Below are 16,920 nucleotides of genomic sequence, written 5' to 3' on the forward strand. Positions count from 1 at the left end.
CCTACTGGGACAAAAGTAGCAACATTTTGCTTGCTAGTACTCTAGAGGGATGGAAGTAGGAGTTTGTTAGGTGCTCCCCCAGTGATCTAGAAACTCTAATTTATTATTTTCAAGATGGTGTTTCAGTTTCAGTGACTCCAAATAATTTTCCTCCCCACCACTCCCATTTTTTTTCTTTTTAACCAGTGTGATTCTTTTAAGGCAAATCTGTCTAGTCATGCTTATCTTAGAATGTCTTAGGAATTTGTTTTCTTCAAGGAACCAGGTTGCCCCTAAAACACAGCCTTGTGCAAAGGAGCATACTGCTATACTTTCCATAACCTGGAGTTATTCTAATTCGAGATTTAACTGTGCTTTAGAAAGCCACCAAAATGACCTCTAGCAGTCACAACAATGAGAAAAGTATTGATGTCACCTACATCTCTCAACTCTTATTTCATTGGGAAGATTGGAAGTTTCCAGTCAGAGAGATAGCGAGGAAGATAGAGATAGGTAGATAGAGAGAGATCTTGGAGAAGCCAACTTTCAGGCCTCTCAGAGCAGCAGGAAGTTGCTGCTGATATAAAAGCTTCATACTGACATTTCTTTAAGAAATTTAAGTGGGTTGTTTTTGTCATAAATACAAATTCAAAACAATGTAAGAATCCCGTCTGTTTCTTCTCATATGCTGTCTTGCTCTTGTTTACTGAGCTCTTATTATGTGCCACACCCTTTGCTAATCATTCTATCCACACAGTATCTCATTTCATTCCCAGAACAATCCTAGGAGGTAAGTTTTATTTCTCTTGTTTTAAAGGTAAGGAAGCGAAAGCTCTAAGACGTTCAGATGTGAGAGAACTGGATAAATATTACCATGTAAATAAATACTAGAAGCTGAACTTGGATCTAGATCTTTATGTCAGAAACATACTATAACTGTGACTTTATAGCTTCCTTTTAAATTTGTGAAGGGTGATGCACACCTGTCTTAGGGGGTGTGACAGTGTCTGTTTTACTATTGCAATGAGAAGGTGAAATAGCCTGATAGTCACACAAAAACCCCCATGAGTGAAATGTTATATTCACTAAAGTTCCATTATTTTCAGTGGATCTTTGAGAAGACTTTTACGTATCCTTGTATGGGGGGGATTCATTAGGTTTTAATAGAAATTTCAGTAACTATTAAATCTAGAAACTATTACATTTGAAAGTTCTAGAACAGCACTGTATTTCTGCCATGATGAATATGTTTTATATATGTACTCTCCAATAAGGTAGCTACAGACAGATGTGGTTATTGAACATTTGAAATGTGGTTATTTCACTTAGAATGCCTAAGGAATTGAATTTTTAATCTTAGTTTCAACTTTAATTTTAAAAGCTACATGTTGCTACCATATAGGAGAATATATTTCTAGAATGTCTATTGTAAGATCATGATAGTGTGCAATGTGATATGGATAGTTAAGTGAAAGGAAAAAATGTCATTGTTAAGAAGTGAAAACAATTTTCTAAGTAGAGAAACAGCTAAATATTTCCTATGGTTTCTTGTAGCAAAATGTAACAGAAAGTGAAAATCAGATCAATGATGATTCCCACAAATGCATAAAAAAAGAAAAGAACCAAGGATATGAGATCTAGAGGCAGCCAGAGAGAACATAGTCCAAGTATAGATGAGAATTCTTTTAGCATTTACACAATCTCAGTCTAGTGCCACTTTGCTAGGTTCAAGAAGTATTTACACGCAACAGATAAATTTAAAAGATGAATGACTATTTGAATTTTTAAAAATTAAGTTAGAAATGTGATATGTATTAATAGTAACAAATACATTTTACTTTTATTTAGGCAATGGGAAGGATTATGGGAAAGACTACAAGCTTATTTTTCACTTACAAAGGAAACCTAGACTGGAACTCCAAATCAAAGAAGTGGATGAATTTGGAAACTATAGCTGCCCTCATTATAAGGGTGCCATTGTAGTTTATAAAGTACCTAGAGAAAAGATAGTCCACAACTTGGATGAATCTCTGACATTTAATGAAAACAATGATCAGTTGCCAATTTGCAAATTAGCATTGAGATTGCCAAAGGTGAGTAATTTTACCTCCCTAATTACTATATTTTGTTAATTTCCTATAATTCTCTACAAATTCAATATTGTAGACATATGGATATTTATGGTTAAAAGGAAAGCTAGGAATAATGGTGACAGGGAAGGAGTAAGTAGGTCCAATTTAAGAATAATAGAATACATATCAGTATATAAAGTTCTTTCATATCATCATTATTCTAGGAACAGTTCAAGTTGGTTTGATCCTGACAGGATGTTGTTAATGACTACTGAAAAATGTCATTCATTTTCTATAACTGCATCTGATTAACTAGAAAAACCAATTATAAAAACATTGAAAATATTTGGAACACAACACTTAGAAAAATCGTATGGTGAGCAGAAAAATTGTTTTGAAATACATTCAGGATAAACAAATCCTGCACACTTAAGACTTAATTACTCTTTCATTTCTGATTTTACTTGGGTTCTTTTTTTCTTGGTTAATCTAGTTAATGTTTTTTTTTTTTTTCAATTTTATTTATCTTTTCAAAGAACTAACTCTTAGTTTCATTGACCTTTTATACTGTCTTTTCAGACTTTATTTTATTTATTTCCACTCTGAAAAAAGGAAAAGTATTAATCACTCAGTTGTATCCAACTCTGTGGGGTCCCATAGGCTGGAGCCTGCCAGGCTCTTCTGTCCATGGAATTCTCCAGGCAAGAGTACTGGAGTGGGTAACCATTCCCTTCTCCAGGGGATTGTACCAACCCAAGAACTGAACCCGGGTCTCCTGCATTGCAGGCAGATTATTTACCATCTGAGCCACCAGGGAAGCCCCTATTTCCATTCTAATCTTTATTATTTCATCTCTTCTGTTAACTTTGGGCAGTTTTGCTCTTCTTTTTCTAGTTTTTTTTAGGTATAAAACTAGATTGTTTATTTGTGATTTTTCTTGTTTCTGAAATAAGCCTGTTTTATTATCATGACTTTCTTCTTAGAACTGCTTTAGCATAGATTTTTGTGTTTACATTTCTGTTTTCATTTGCCTATGTATTTTGTGCTTGTGTCTTTGAATTTCTAGTTGGTTATTGGTTATTCAGTAGCATATTGTTCAATCTCCACACATTTGGTCATTTTCTGTTTTTTCTTATGGTTGATTTTTAGTTTCATGACATTGTTTAGAGAATATGCTTGACAGGATTTCACTTTCCTTAAATTTATGGAGACTTGTTTTGTGACCTAAGTGTGTAGAAATGGCCCATGTACGCTTGAGAAAAATGTGTATTCTGCTGCTTTAGATGGAATGTTTCTTTTTTTACTCTATATATGTATATCTAATCTATTAGGTTCGTTTGGTTTAATGTGTTGTTTAAAATTGATGTTTGCTGACTATTTTTCTATATGGATGATGTATCCATTGACGTAAGTGTAATATTCAAGCGGGACTTCTGGTAGTCCAATGGCTACGACTCCAAGCTCCCAAGTATTGCTGTCAATTTCTCCCTTTAGGTCAGCCCTAATATTTGCTTTCTTTATTCTAGTGCTCCTATACTGGGTGCGTATATATTTATAAATGTAACATCTAGAGAAAAAGTTACAATTGACACCATAAAAATAAAAAATATCATAAGAAACTACTATAAACAATTATAGACCAGCAAACTAGGCAACCTACAAGAAGTGGATAAATTCCTAGAAACAAACTATCTTCTAAGACTTAGTCATGGATAAATATACGGAATAGAAGATACTTAATCATGAAGAAAATCTGAATAGATTGATTTCTTGTAAAGATATTGAAATGGTGATTAAAAAAAAATCTCTCAACAAACTAAAGTCTAGGATCAGAAAGCATTAGGGGTGAATTCTCCCCCAAATTTAAAAGAATATTTAATACTATCCTTCAAACTCTTCCAAAATGTTGAAAAGGAGGGAATGCTCCTAAACTCATTTCATGAAATCAACATTACCCTGATACCAAAACCAAATGAGGATACCACCAAAAAAGAGAAAAGTACAGGCTAGTATCCTTAATAAATGTCGATGTAAAAATCCTCATCAAAATATTAGCACACTGAATCCAACAATAGACTCATACAGCAGGATCAAGTGGGATTTATCCCAGGAATGCAAGAATAGTTCAAGGTCTGAAAATCAATCGATGTGTTATACCGCGTTAACAAAATAAATGATAAGAATCCTATGATCATCTCAATAGAAGCAGAAAAAGAATTTGACAGAATTCAACATCCATTTATGAAAAAATATCAACAAAGGTACCTCAACATAATAAATGTAATACATGACACATCTACAGCAAACACCACACTAAATGGTGAAAAACTGAAAGCATTTACACTAAGATCAGGAACCAGGCTTTTACCTAAGAAGATATGCAGATGGTTGACACGCATATGAAAAGATGTTCAAAATCACTAGTTATTAGGGAAATGAGATTCAACACTGCAAAGAGATATACCTCAAATCTCTCATCTAGAATGATTATTGTCAAAAAGACAAGAAATAACAAATGTTAAAGAGGATGTGGAAAAAGGGGACATTTGTACACTTTGGGGTTGGTGGGAATGTAAATTGATGGAAATCTAAATTGGTCCAGCCATTGTGAAAATCATCATGAAGATACTTCAAAAATTAAGAAAAAATTACTATGTGATTCAACTATTCCACTTCTGGGTATTACTCAAAGTATACAAAAATATTAATTTGAAAAGATATGTATACCCTATCCTTATTTCAGCATTATTTACAATAGCCAGGATATGGATACAACCTAACTGTCCATCAACAGATGAATGGAAGAGGAAGATCTGGTATATATATGCAATGGACTACTACTCAGGGATTAAAAGAATGAAATATTCCATGTGTAATGACATGGCTGGACTTTATGGTACTTAGTTATATTATTGACTAAGTCATATAAGTTGGACAAAAGAAAGACAAATACCATATGATTTTACTCATATGTGGAGTCTAAAAAACAACAACAACAAATGATTATACAAACCAAAACAAAAATAAATTCATAGATATAGAAAACAGATTGGTGATTACCAATCAGAGGGGAGGGGGTTTTGGGGAATGAGCAAATGGTTGAAGAATGTCGATTGCATGGTGATGATTGATAACTAGATTTTTGGTTTTGTGCACTTTGCAGCATCTACAAATATTAAATGGTAATACACACCTGAATCATAAATAATGTAACATAGCAATTTTACTTCAATTAAAAAAAAGAGACAATTGCTTTTGTCTAAAATTCTTCTTTGTATTGGGAAAGTAGGGTTGAGTTGTTCCCCTCAGCTTGTGAAGCACAAAGTCAATGATGTTATTGCTATACATACTATTTCTTTTAGAGATCCAGGACTTGTACTTAACTATGTTCTAATGAGAAGTGAAAAATGTTTCACTCCAGAGGAAGAACAAATTTTTTATCCTTTAAAGAAAGTTGAGTAGTTTTCTTACTTTTATGGTTTTTATATTTTTACTTGTGTTAGGAATAGCAGAAACATGTTTTCTATGGGACAAGATTTTGCATTTACTTTAAATACATTAGTAAAGTAAGTAATTAATTTGATAAATATTAATTGAAATTCTGAAATAGAAAATGTGCTAAGTTAGGCATTATGATAAATAATGAGCTATATAGGATGATACAAGCCTTAAAACTGCATTGTCCTGAATGGTAGCTACTATCCACATCTTTCCATGGAATAGTTGAAATATGGCTAGTCCAAACTGAGATGTACCATAAATGTCAAATACACACTGGACTTCAAAGACCTAGTACAAAAATAGAAAATATTTCATTAATTTGTTTATAATGATTTCATTGTAAATGATAATCTATTGGATATGGAGTTAAAAATGTATTACTAAAACTCATCTCACCTGATTAAAAAAATTTTAAGTAGAATATTTTAAAGTATATTTCTATAGGATATCATTGCTCTAAATTATTTACAATCTAGCAGAGTAGCAAAACATGAACAAAATTACCTTTTAAGATAGTGAATAATTAGATTAATGGTATAAACAGTGTATTAATAGTTATTCAGAGGAGGGAAATTGTTTTCCTGAAAGTTAAACTCGAGAAAAATTTCAAGGTGGTTATGGCAATTTATCTGAGCTTTATAAGTATTTAGAAATTTGGCCACTGGAAATGAAGAAAACCTGTGTCAGGCTGAGGAAATGGAATGAATTTGACTGGGGATTGTAGACATAGTTCAGCAGGAATTCAGAATTCATATAATAAGCATTATAATAATTTATAAAGTACCAAAAATCTTTCAAGTGTTTTCCATTCATTGTATTATTAAATTCTCATAAAAATCACATGAGGCATTATCATTTTATAGGAAACTTAGGCACAGAAATTTTAGGCAAGTTGTCCATGGACCAAAAACTAATAAGTGTCAGAAGTGGACTTCGGACCCAGAAAATCTGCTTCACACATGGGCAACCACAGAGCACTATTGCTTCTTGAGCAGGTAACACAAGGATTTTTATTCAAGGATGCAAGATGGATTTTAGGACACTCTGGTTCTCCCTGGAAGTTGTAAAACAATTTGATGTATAATATGCTTTAGTGTAGAGGTGACAGGACATAGATTCTGGTCACTGGCACTGAAAATAGCCATTTGCAGGGGCCCAGAGACATTAACTCTACTTGCTGGTTTCAGAGAGACATCCTGAGGTTCTTAGGAGGCATGAGTAAGGTAGCTGACTGTAGCAAACCAATGATACTGAAAATGACATTTTAAGAAAGGTATAGCATCTTCCCTGGTGGCTCAGAGGTTAAAGCGTCTGCCTCCAATGCAGGAGACCTGGGTTCGATCCCTGGGTCGGAGAGATCACCTGGAGAAGGAAACGGTAACCACTCCAGTATTCTTGCCTGGAGAATCCCATGGATGGAGAAGCCCGGTAGGCTACAGTCCACGGGGTTGCAAAGAGTTGGACATGACTGAGCAACTTCACTTACTTACTTACTTACTTATAGCTAGAGAGGTGTATATTCACTATCGGTTGTGCGTTTTCATTTCCATTTAGGGTCCTTGCCCTTGCTTCTCCCTGTGTTTGGGGGTCTCTTCCCTCTGATAGTCACGTCAGTTCAGTTCAGTTCAGTCATTTAGTTGTGTCTGACTCTTGGAGAACCCATGGACTGCAGCACGTCAGCCTTCCCTGTCCATCACCGACTCCTGGAGCTTACTCAAACTCAAGTCCATCAAGTCAGTGATGCCATCCAACTGTCTCACCCTCTGTCGTCCCATTCTCCTTCCACCTTCAATCTTTCCTAGCATCAGGATATTTTCCAATGAGTCAGTTCTTTGCATCAGGTGGCCAAATTATTGGAAGTTCAGCTTCAGCATCAGTCCTTCCAATGAATATTCAGGACTGATTTCCTTTAGGATGGACTGGTTGGATCTCCTTGCAGTCCAGGGAACTCAAGAGTCTTCTCCAACACCACACTTCAAAAGAATCAATTCTTCAGCCCTCAGCTTTCTTTATAGTCTAACTCTCACACCCAAACATGACTACTGGAAAAAACATAGCCTTGATGAGATGGACATTGGTTGGCAAAGTAGTGTCTCTGCTCTTTGATATGCTGTTGAGGTTGGTCATAGCTTTTCTTCCAAGGAGCAAGTGTCTTTTAATTTCATGGCTGAACTCACCTTCTGCAGTGATTTTGGAGCCCCCCAAAATAATGTCTCTCACCATTTCCATCATTTCCCCATCTATTTGCCATGAAGTAATGAGACCAGATGCCATGATCTTAGTTTTCTGAATGTTGAGTTTTAAGCCAGTTTTTCACTCTCCTCTTTCACTTTCATCAAGAGGCTCTTTAGTTCTTCTTCGCTTTCTACCATAAGAATGGTGTCATCTGTATATCTGAGGTTACTGATATTTCTCCTGGCAAACTTGATTCCAGTTTGTGCTTCATCCAGCCTGGCATTTCTCATGATGTACTTGGCATATAAGTTAAATAAACAGGGTGACAATATACAGCCTTGATGTACTTCTTTCTTGATTTGGAGCCAATCTGTTGCTTCATCTAAGGTTTTAACTGTTGCTTCTTGACCTGCATACAGATTGCTCAGGAGGCAGGTAAGGTACTCTGGTATAGCTGATTCTTCTTGTTTAGGTCTTAGCTCAGATATCACCTCCTTATCTACATTCCTCCATCTCTTTATCTCAAGGTGCTCTTTAATTACTGAACCTTTTAAAACTTACTTCATACCACTTATCATTAATTGAAATCATTAGATTTATTTATTTATTTCTACTTGCAATTGCTTCTTGAGAGAGCAAGGTCCATGTTCTGGCTCTACCTTTAGTGATTAGAAAAATGCCTGTCACACTGTTCAGCTCAGTTCAGTTGAGTCATTCAGTCATGTCCAACTCTTTGTGACCCCATGAACTGCAGCACACCAGGACTCCCTGTCCATCACCAACTCCTGGAGTTCACTCAGACTCACATCCATTGAGTCCGTGATGCCATCCAGCCATCTCATCCTCTGTCGTCCCCTTCTCCTCCTGCCCCCAATCCCTCCCAGCATCAGTCTTTTCCAGTGAGTCAACTCTTCTCATGAGGTGGCCAAAGTACTGGAGCTTCAGCTTCAGCATCATTCCCTCCAAAGAAATTCCAGGGCTGATCTCCTTCAGAATGGACTGCTTGGATGTCCTTGCAGTCCAAGGGACTCTCAAGAGTCTTCTCCAACACCACATTTCAAAAGCATCAATTCTTCAGTGCTCAGCTTTCTTCACAGTCCAACTCTCACATCCATACATGACCACTGGAAAACAATAGCCTTGACTAGACGGACATTTGTTGGCAAAGCAATGTCTCTGCTTTTGAATATGCTATCTAGGTTGGTCATAACTTTTCTTCCAAGGAGTAAGCGTCTTTTAATTTCATGGCTGCAATCACCATCTGCAGTGAATTTGGAGCCCAAAAAGATAAAGTCTGCCACTGTTTCCACTGTTTCCCCATCTATTTCCCATGAAGTGATGGGACCAGATGCCATGATCTTTGTTTTCTGAATGTTGAGCTTTAAGCCAACTTTTTCACTCTCCTCTTTTACTTTCATCAAGAGGCTTTTTAATTCCTCTTCACTTTCTGCCCTAAGGGTGGTGTCATCTACATATCTGAGGTTATTGATATTTCTCCCGGCAGTCTTGATTCCAGCTTGTTTCTTCCAGTCCAGCGTTTCTCATGATGTACTCTGCATAGAAGTTAAATAAGCAGGGTGACAATATACAGCCTTGACGTACTCCTTTTCCTATTTGGAACCAGTCTGTTGTTCCATGTCCAGTTCTAACTGTTGCTTCCTGACCTGCATACAGATTTCTCAAGAGGCAGGTCAGGTGGTCTGTATTCCCATTTCTTTCAGAATTTTCCATAGTTTATTGTGATCCACACAGTCAAAGGCTTTGGCATAGTCAATAAAGCAGAAATAGATGTTTTTCTGGAACTCTCTTGCTTTTTCCATGATCCAGTGGATGTTGGCATTTTGATCTCTGATTCCTCTGCCTTTTCTAAAACCAGCTTGAACATCAGGAAGTTCATGGTTCACGTATTGCTGAAGCCTGGCTTGGAGAATTTTGAGCATTACTTTACTAATGTGTGAGATGAGTGCAATTGTGCAGTAGTTTGAACATCCTTTGGCATTGCCTTTCTTTAGGATTGGAATGAAAACTGACCTTTTCCAGTCCTGTGGCCACTGCTGAGTTTTCCAAATTTTCCAAATTTGTCACACTGTAGGCACTCTAAATATTTGTGACTGGTTGAATGAGGGGAAGTCTACAGAGTCCCTTAGCTTCTACTAAAGTTTAGGAATTACTGACTTAATGGAATACTTGAGTACTCCCATATCAGTGATTTATAGGCTGTGTTCAAACACTTGGCAGGTAGGCCAAGGGGTTGATTTGGATCAATATTGAGGATTTGAGAGCAGATTAAGGATTCATCAGGGGTGCACTCTAGGCACTTTGATTTAGCACTTTACTTCCTATGATCATTATGTTTTTCTAATGCTATTGGATAACAAAGAGGGAGACAAGTAACGGAGGCTGTTAGAATTCTCTGACAGGATTTGGCCAGAGTTTCACTGCGATGATGACAGAAAAAAGGAAAGAAAGGCTCTTATGTGAGAGAGGACAACTTGAGGTACAAAATGTGACCCAAATTCAGCTTTCAGTTTGCAGTGATTTCTCTATGGCCCAACTTCATGAATTAATTAGTCAAATTAGCCAAGCTATAAAATTAAGAGGTTTATATAGGATTTTTCTCAATGAAAGTCTGTTTAGAGATTGTCCAGATCTTTTGCATGAGCTCTTCCTTTGCTTTGATTCTAGAACAACTTCTCCCTCCACCTGTTTGCCTGAGCAATTCCTACTGGCCATCCCTTATAGCTCTGCTGAAGTGTGACTTCTCTCTGGAAGCCTTCCCTTACCTCCTTCTCTACCAAGTTAGCTGCTCCTGGCATGTGTTTCCACAACATTCTATGCTGTCCCTATCACTGGAGTTGTTATATTTTATTATAATTACTTGCTTTCCAATAGACAAGTGTTTCTCCATCTCTTTTCTCTTCCTAAGGGATCTTCAGACTGTATAACTGTTTATGTATTGTATGTGTGTGTGTGTGTATATATATATATATTACACATTAAAAGTTTAAGGTTTTTTGTCTTACCTAACAACAAATTTTCTGTCCTTAAAAGTGATGGTACCTTGGTTGGGAATGAGTATAATCAACCATGCAGATGCGTCTACTACTCTGCTCAACTTTGGCTTGTCAGCGCCATGTTTATAGTACACATTTGATAATTATTTACCTGGAGAAGGAAATGGCACCCCACTCCAGTATTCTTGCCTGGGAAATCCCATGGACAGAAGAGATTGGCAGGCTACAGCTCATGGGGTCACGAAAGGGTCAGACACAACTTAGTAACTAAATAATTAGATAAATGAGATAATTTTTCCAATCCTAAAATTGTCTAACCTTGAAATTAATCATCTTGAGACTATATTGTCATGTTAAAAAAGACATTTTAAAGGTCCGCTGCCTTTCTTACATAAACGTATAGCAAGTATGCCATCTGTCTTTTTTTCCCTCCGAGATAGATCTGTATAGGGATTTCTAGACTCACTCTTTTGACCTTTCCTCACAGTGTAGCCTGGCAGGCTACAGACCATAGGATTGCAAACAGTCAGACGCAACTGAGCATCCATGCAAACTATCTCTTTATAAGTAAGTTTCTTGGCATTGAGAAAGAATCTGTGGCTGGAAAATTATTTCCCTCATTTAAAACTAACATATCTAAATGGGAATTGAAACCGTGACCTCTGTTTCTGTGAGAACAGACTTCTTCCATAAAGTTCAGAATTTTAAAAAATTCCGTCTCAGCTAGACAGTACTAGGATGTGCTATTTTTCAGGAAATGGAAGTAGCCGCATTATATAGAGCTTGGCATTAATGCATACTGCAATACACATACATTTATAGATGTGGCATAAATTAGGTGAAAACATCTGTCAAAATTCAAAGTGTTTTCCACAGAGAAGGTAAGTGGTAAATATTCATATCTATGTATATAGATATAAACACACACACATTGGCATACAAATAATTATAAGGTATGACCTTAATGTTCTACCTCTGTTTTCCAACAATGTGAATATATTACCCATTACTTCATGCTTTTAAGTATCTCTGTTTATCTTATTCTTCAGCCTCCATATTCCATTCATTCATATTTTAATTCATCTAACACACATCTTTTGTCTCCTAGGGCCATGCATACTGTGGTGTTCCAATATATATGGTCTCATTCTTCCCTTGTATCTCTACAGACTACTCTCAAATCAGAGTGTAGAGTAGCCTTTAAACCATCAGTCAGATCACCTCCTGCCTCTGCTCCAAACACTACAGTGACTTTCGGTTTCACTCAGAGTAAAAGATTCTATATGAACTTGCCCCCTTGACACTAAGACTTTTGCTTCCTCTTTACTTACTTAATTATTGTCACAACGGCTCTCTGACTATTTTTGGAACTTGCTGATAATGCATAGGCTTTAGGTCTTTGTATTAGTGGTTCCCCCTGCCTGGAATACTCTTCCAACCATTAGATACCTACACGGCTAACACCTTTGTCTCCTCCTTCAGTTTGATCAAATTTCAGCTTCTCTGAGGCCCACCTTGATTCTATTTCTTATTGCAGTCAGTTCCTACCCATACAACCTGACACTCCTGATCCTTCTGAAATTGCCCTGATATTTTTCTTTCCTCTAAAGCACTGCTACCTTCAAACATCTATTTCCTCATGTATTATGTTTATCATAGGAGCACCTCCACTCCACAGCCAGGACATAAGGTCTTTGAGGGCAGATGTCTTTATCTGTTTTGTTCACTGATGAATCACAAGGAACTATTATAGGATAGTATCTGGCATAAGTTAAGTCCTCAAGAAATGTTTGTTGCATGGGTGAATTCATAAATAGAGCTTGCATTTAAAATACCAGAAGTGTAAAGAAGAAAGTAAGAAGCAACAAGAAGAAAACCAAATTAGCATCAGAGGGTTGACAGAATTGGCAGTGGCTGCTTATGGATGAGATGGCCAGTAAGGGCTTCACTGTGGAGGTGTCTTTTGGGCTGAAGGGTCACAGTGACAAGAAGTCTGTGTGCTGTGTGATCAGGAGTGCACCCAGGGTGACAAACAGCAGGTAACAAAATGGCAGTGGGCACGAGCTTCTCACCAAGGACTGGAAGGAAGAATACTACAGTGAATGCACACGTGAGGGACAGAGAAAGGGCTTGAGGTCTGAAAGTTAAAGAGGGTCCTAATGATAGTTGGCATTTCAATATGATCTTCTGAAAATGGTTGCATAATCAGTATATATGTGAAAATGTAAGGTGATTTATTTCCAAGTTTTTCTTAAGATGTGCTTCAAACTTCCTCCTTTTACAAAATACTCAAGCCAATTCAGTTCACATGATGTCTATTCGTGCTTTGGTGGAAACCAGGCAAGTTTCAAAGAAGTGTCAAAGGCTTTTAGGTGGCAGGAAGTAGCGTGTGTATGAGCTTCTGAAATCACGTCACGTAGGTGGCTGTCTGTGCAGTTCCGTTATTTGCACCAGCTTGAGTTGTGGCTGCCTTTGAGTGGTGACTCTTCCTTTCTGCTCAGAGGCTTTGCTTTGAAGGAGAGAAAGGCTCCAGGTGGCTGCTTCTGCAGGACTGTATTCAAGGGTGCAGTCATACCTAACCTTCATATTTACGTAAGCCAGCCGTTGACCCAAGTTTTGCTTAGCCTGAACTTCCTCTTTTTTTAATTTTTTTAAAATGAACTCCTGACATGTGATTTCTAGTAAATAATGGTATTGCATCAACCCTTACTTTCTCACCACATAAAATAACTTGCTGTGTCAAAGGGAGGAAGCATGCAGAGGCTGGTGCAACATTCAGTTCTTCAGAATCACCACTTTCTTACCATTTAGGACTTTCATTAGCATCTCCCTGCCTTGCAAGGGCTGACTTTCTTTTTTTTTTAATTTTTATTTTTACTTTATTTTGCTTTACAATACTGTATTGGTTTTGCCATACACTGATATGAATCAGCCATGGGTGTACATGAGTTCCCAATCTTGACCTCCTTCCCACCTCCCATCCCATATCATCTCTCTGGATCATCCCCGTGCACCAGCCCCAAGCATCCTGTATCCTGTATCGAACATAGACTGGCGATTCGTTTCTTACATGATAGTATACATGTTTCAATGCCATTCTCCCAGATCATCCCCCCCTCCCTCTCCCACAGAGTCCAAAAGTCCATTCTATACATCTGTGTCTCTTTTGCTGTCTCACATACAGTGTTATCATTACCATCTTTCTAAATTCCATATATATGTGTTAGTATACTGTATTGGTGTTTTTCTTTCTGGCTTACCTCACTCTGTATAATAGACTCCAGTTTCATCCACCTCATTAGAATTGATTCAAATGTATTCTTTTTAATGGCTGAACAATACTCCATTGTGTATATGTACCACAGCTTTCTTATCCATTCATCTGCTGATGGATATCTAGGTTGTTTCCATGTCCTGGCTATTATAAACAGTGCTGCAATGAACATTGGAGTACATGTGTCTCTTTCAATTCTGGTTTCCTCAGTGTGTATGCCCAGCAGTGGGTCATAACTTTCTTTGCTGTGTGATTATTTTTTTTCCCCCAACAATATGACTACTAAAAAATGACCCTGATTAAATAAATGAGATGTTTCCACTATTGAAAATGTTTATATTCACAGGTACTACAGTTCTATCCAGGCTTTTTAGTTGTAACAATTTATAAAATTATATTACATTTCAACAATGAAATGGAACTTTTAATGCTATTGGTAAGAAAGCAGGTTAGAAAAAAGAATTAAAAAAAAAAATAACCTGTGAGAGAAATCAGAGTTGTGTGTGTTGGGGGGAATGGTAAATTTAAAATAGTAATTTAACATTTTTTGATAACTTAGTCTCATGTTTTCCATACTAATTACAATACTGTATTGCTTCATATTCCACCCCTACCAATTATAGAAAAAAGGCACTAGAATCTTGGTAAGTAGACACATCACGTCAATGTCTTTATCCTCTGAAAGTTTTAAAAGCCTTCTTACTCTTCCCAGTGTTTCAGTGCTGGCATCCTAGGTGCTGCCTAAACATGCCTTCCCAGCCTGTAGCCTAACCTTCCTCTAAGCCATCAGAATGACCTTCAAAGACAATTTTGCCCAGTGAAAGATGGACTTTATATCATACATGACACACCAAAGGGAGAGAATGAGCAAAACTGGTTTAGTCAGCAACAGGATCCTATATGTTTTGGAAAGGGCTTTGCCCGCCAGTTCAATCGGAAGAGAATAACTGCCTTCTCTTTCCCTTCTCCTTCCGCTTGCCTTCCCCTCCCTTTCCTCGTCCCTCTCCTCTCTTCGCCTCCCTTGCTCTTCCCCTTTATCTGTCTCCCCTCCTCCTTCCTCCTTAACCCTCTGTCCTTAAAAGGCAAGGTGTTCTCTGCTCAGTGGGCAGTACAACTAAACCAAGTATTGCACAGTGTTTGGCCATATAGTTTTAATGGTTCTTTCATCAAGGAAGCACATACATTCCTGCCTGTCTGGAAAAATGTAATAAAAATAGGTTAATCGCTATATTTCAATTTATTCTGTTATGATTATAAAATTTAATAAGTAAAAAATGATCATTAATTCAAACAATTTACTAGGTCCTGAACTCTTTACTGTGGCTCAGCAGTGAAGATTCCATCTGAAATGCAGGAGTCACAGGAGGTATGGGTTCAATCCATAGTTCAGGAAGATCCTCTGGAGGAGGGCATGGCAACCCACTCCGGTATTCTTGCCTGGAGAATCCCATTCACAGAAGAGCCTGGCAGGCTACAGTCCATAGAGTGGCAAAGAGTCAGACATGACTGAAGCGACTTAGCACGCGCACACACACATACACATATAAAATAAAGGGCTTAAAAAATGAACACAGGTCAGTCCTAACTTTCAAGGAAATTATGGTCCAGTGAAGGAAATAAAGCATAAACACTTTAAAAGTTCTAAAACAATGCAAAATATAAATAATAATTGAATACAATAATACAGTAATATCCTAAGACAGGAAGTGACGATAAATTGCAAATAAGTGACTGAGATGCTAAGTGCTAGGACATTTCAGAGAATTTCCAGTAGACTGAGGTGACTTGGGGACATTTCACAGAGCAAGACAGATGTAGAGAATGTTTAGGTTCTGGAGAGGAAGAGAGAAAGAGGCAGTGTGTTCCACATGAGAGGGATGGCATGGGCTGAAACTTACAAGTATCAAAGCACAATGTGTGTTTCAAGAAAAGACACTGAACAGAACAGCATGGCTTGAGTGAAAGATTTGGAAAAATCATATTGGAAATAAGCTAGGGAAAGATCATAGAGGGATCTGAATGCCTTATTTAGCTCATCCAAATGTCTCTGTGAAATTGTTATGGGGGAACCTTTCTGTCAAACTTTGTCAAAAGAATGTGATTGATTTCATCATAGAGAAATCATGTAGAAGGGAGAAATTCAAACCATACATCCTTAGGATATGAGTAAACAGCAAAATCTCTTAGCCACTGGATTCTTGGAATGAGTCTGGCCATACTGAGGATAGGGAAGTAGGTATCTAACTAGTCATCACTGAGCTTATCTTTGATCCTATAAGTAGTGGCTAGTGATTGGAAAATTTTAACCAGGAGGGTGATGTGATCAAATTTTGTTAGCTTATTACTGTGACAGCCTATAGGTATATATTAGAAAGAGATGAGTTTCAGCTACAGTAAAATAGAAATATAATGAGGCAGTCTTTGGACTAGATGGTGGTAGCCTGATGTTCAGACCATGGCAGCAAGGATGGCGAGTGGAGAGCAGGGTTGGAGCAACTGGACGTGGTGATGGAGTGAATACGTGTGGGGATGGGAGGCAGGTGACACTGGGAGATGGACAAGGTTGTGGAGTGGGCTCTTCTAGGTGGCTCTCAGGACGCTGGATTGAGCGGCTGTCCTTTGACACAACCTCATGTTTCATTGATTTTAGTTTGGGGGTGTGTTCAAATTTCTATTTCATCTCCATTCTCTCTAACGTCTCATCCAGTAGGTCACTGCAACTTTCTCCTTGAAGCCCTATCACTAGTCCCTTTTTCTATCAATACTTCTAGGCTACATGAATGATAGGTAGTTTTTCTCAAAAATAAATACGATTTTATCTTTTCTCCTAAAACATCTCAATTGGTACTTTATATCTATTGATCAAAGTCCAAGCCACTCACCCACATATAAGACCCTTCACAAA

General features: G+C 37.4%; 1 protein-coding gene across 1 annotated transcript in view; it reads left to right on the forward strand.

The window, feature by feature from the left end:
• The window catches only part of DTHD1 (death domain containing 1), a 95,275-nt gene that overhangs the window by 40,665 nt on the left and 37,690 nt on the right, over window positions 1-16,920 (forward strand). Inside the window, exon 8 of the mRNA XM_004010053.6 lies at window positions 1,828-2,072. Coding sequence (XP_004010102.3) covers window positions 1,828-2,072 — 245 coding nt within the window. The remainder of the gene's footprint in view (window positions 1-1,827; window positions 2,073-16,920) is intronic.

The sequence above is a fragment of the Ovis aries genome, chromosome 6 (assembly GCF_016772045.2).
Source record: "Ovis aries strain OAR_USU_Benz2616 breed Rambouillet chromosome 6, ARS-UI_Ramb_v3.0, whole genome shotgun sequence".
Lineage (NCBI taxonomy): Eukaryota > Metazoa > Chordata > Mammalia > Artiodactyla > Bovidae > Ovis > Ovis aries.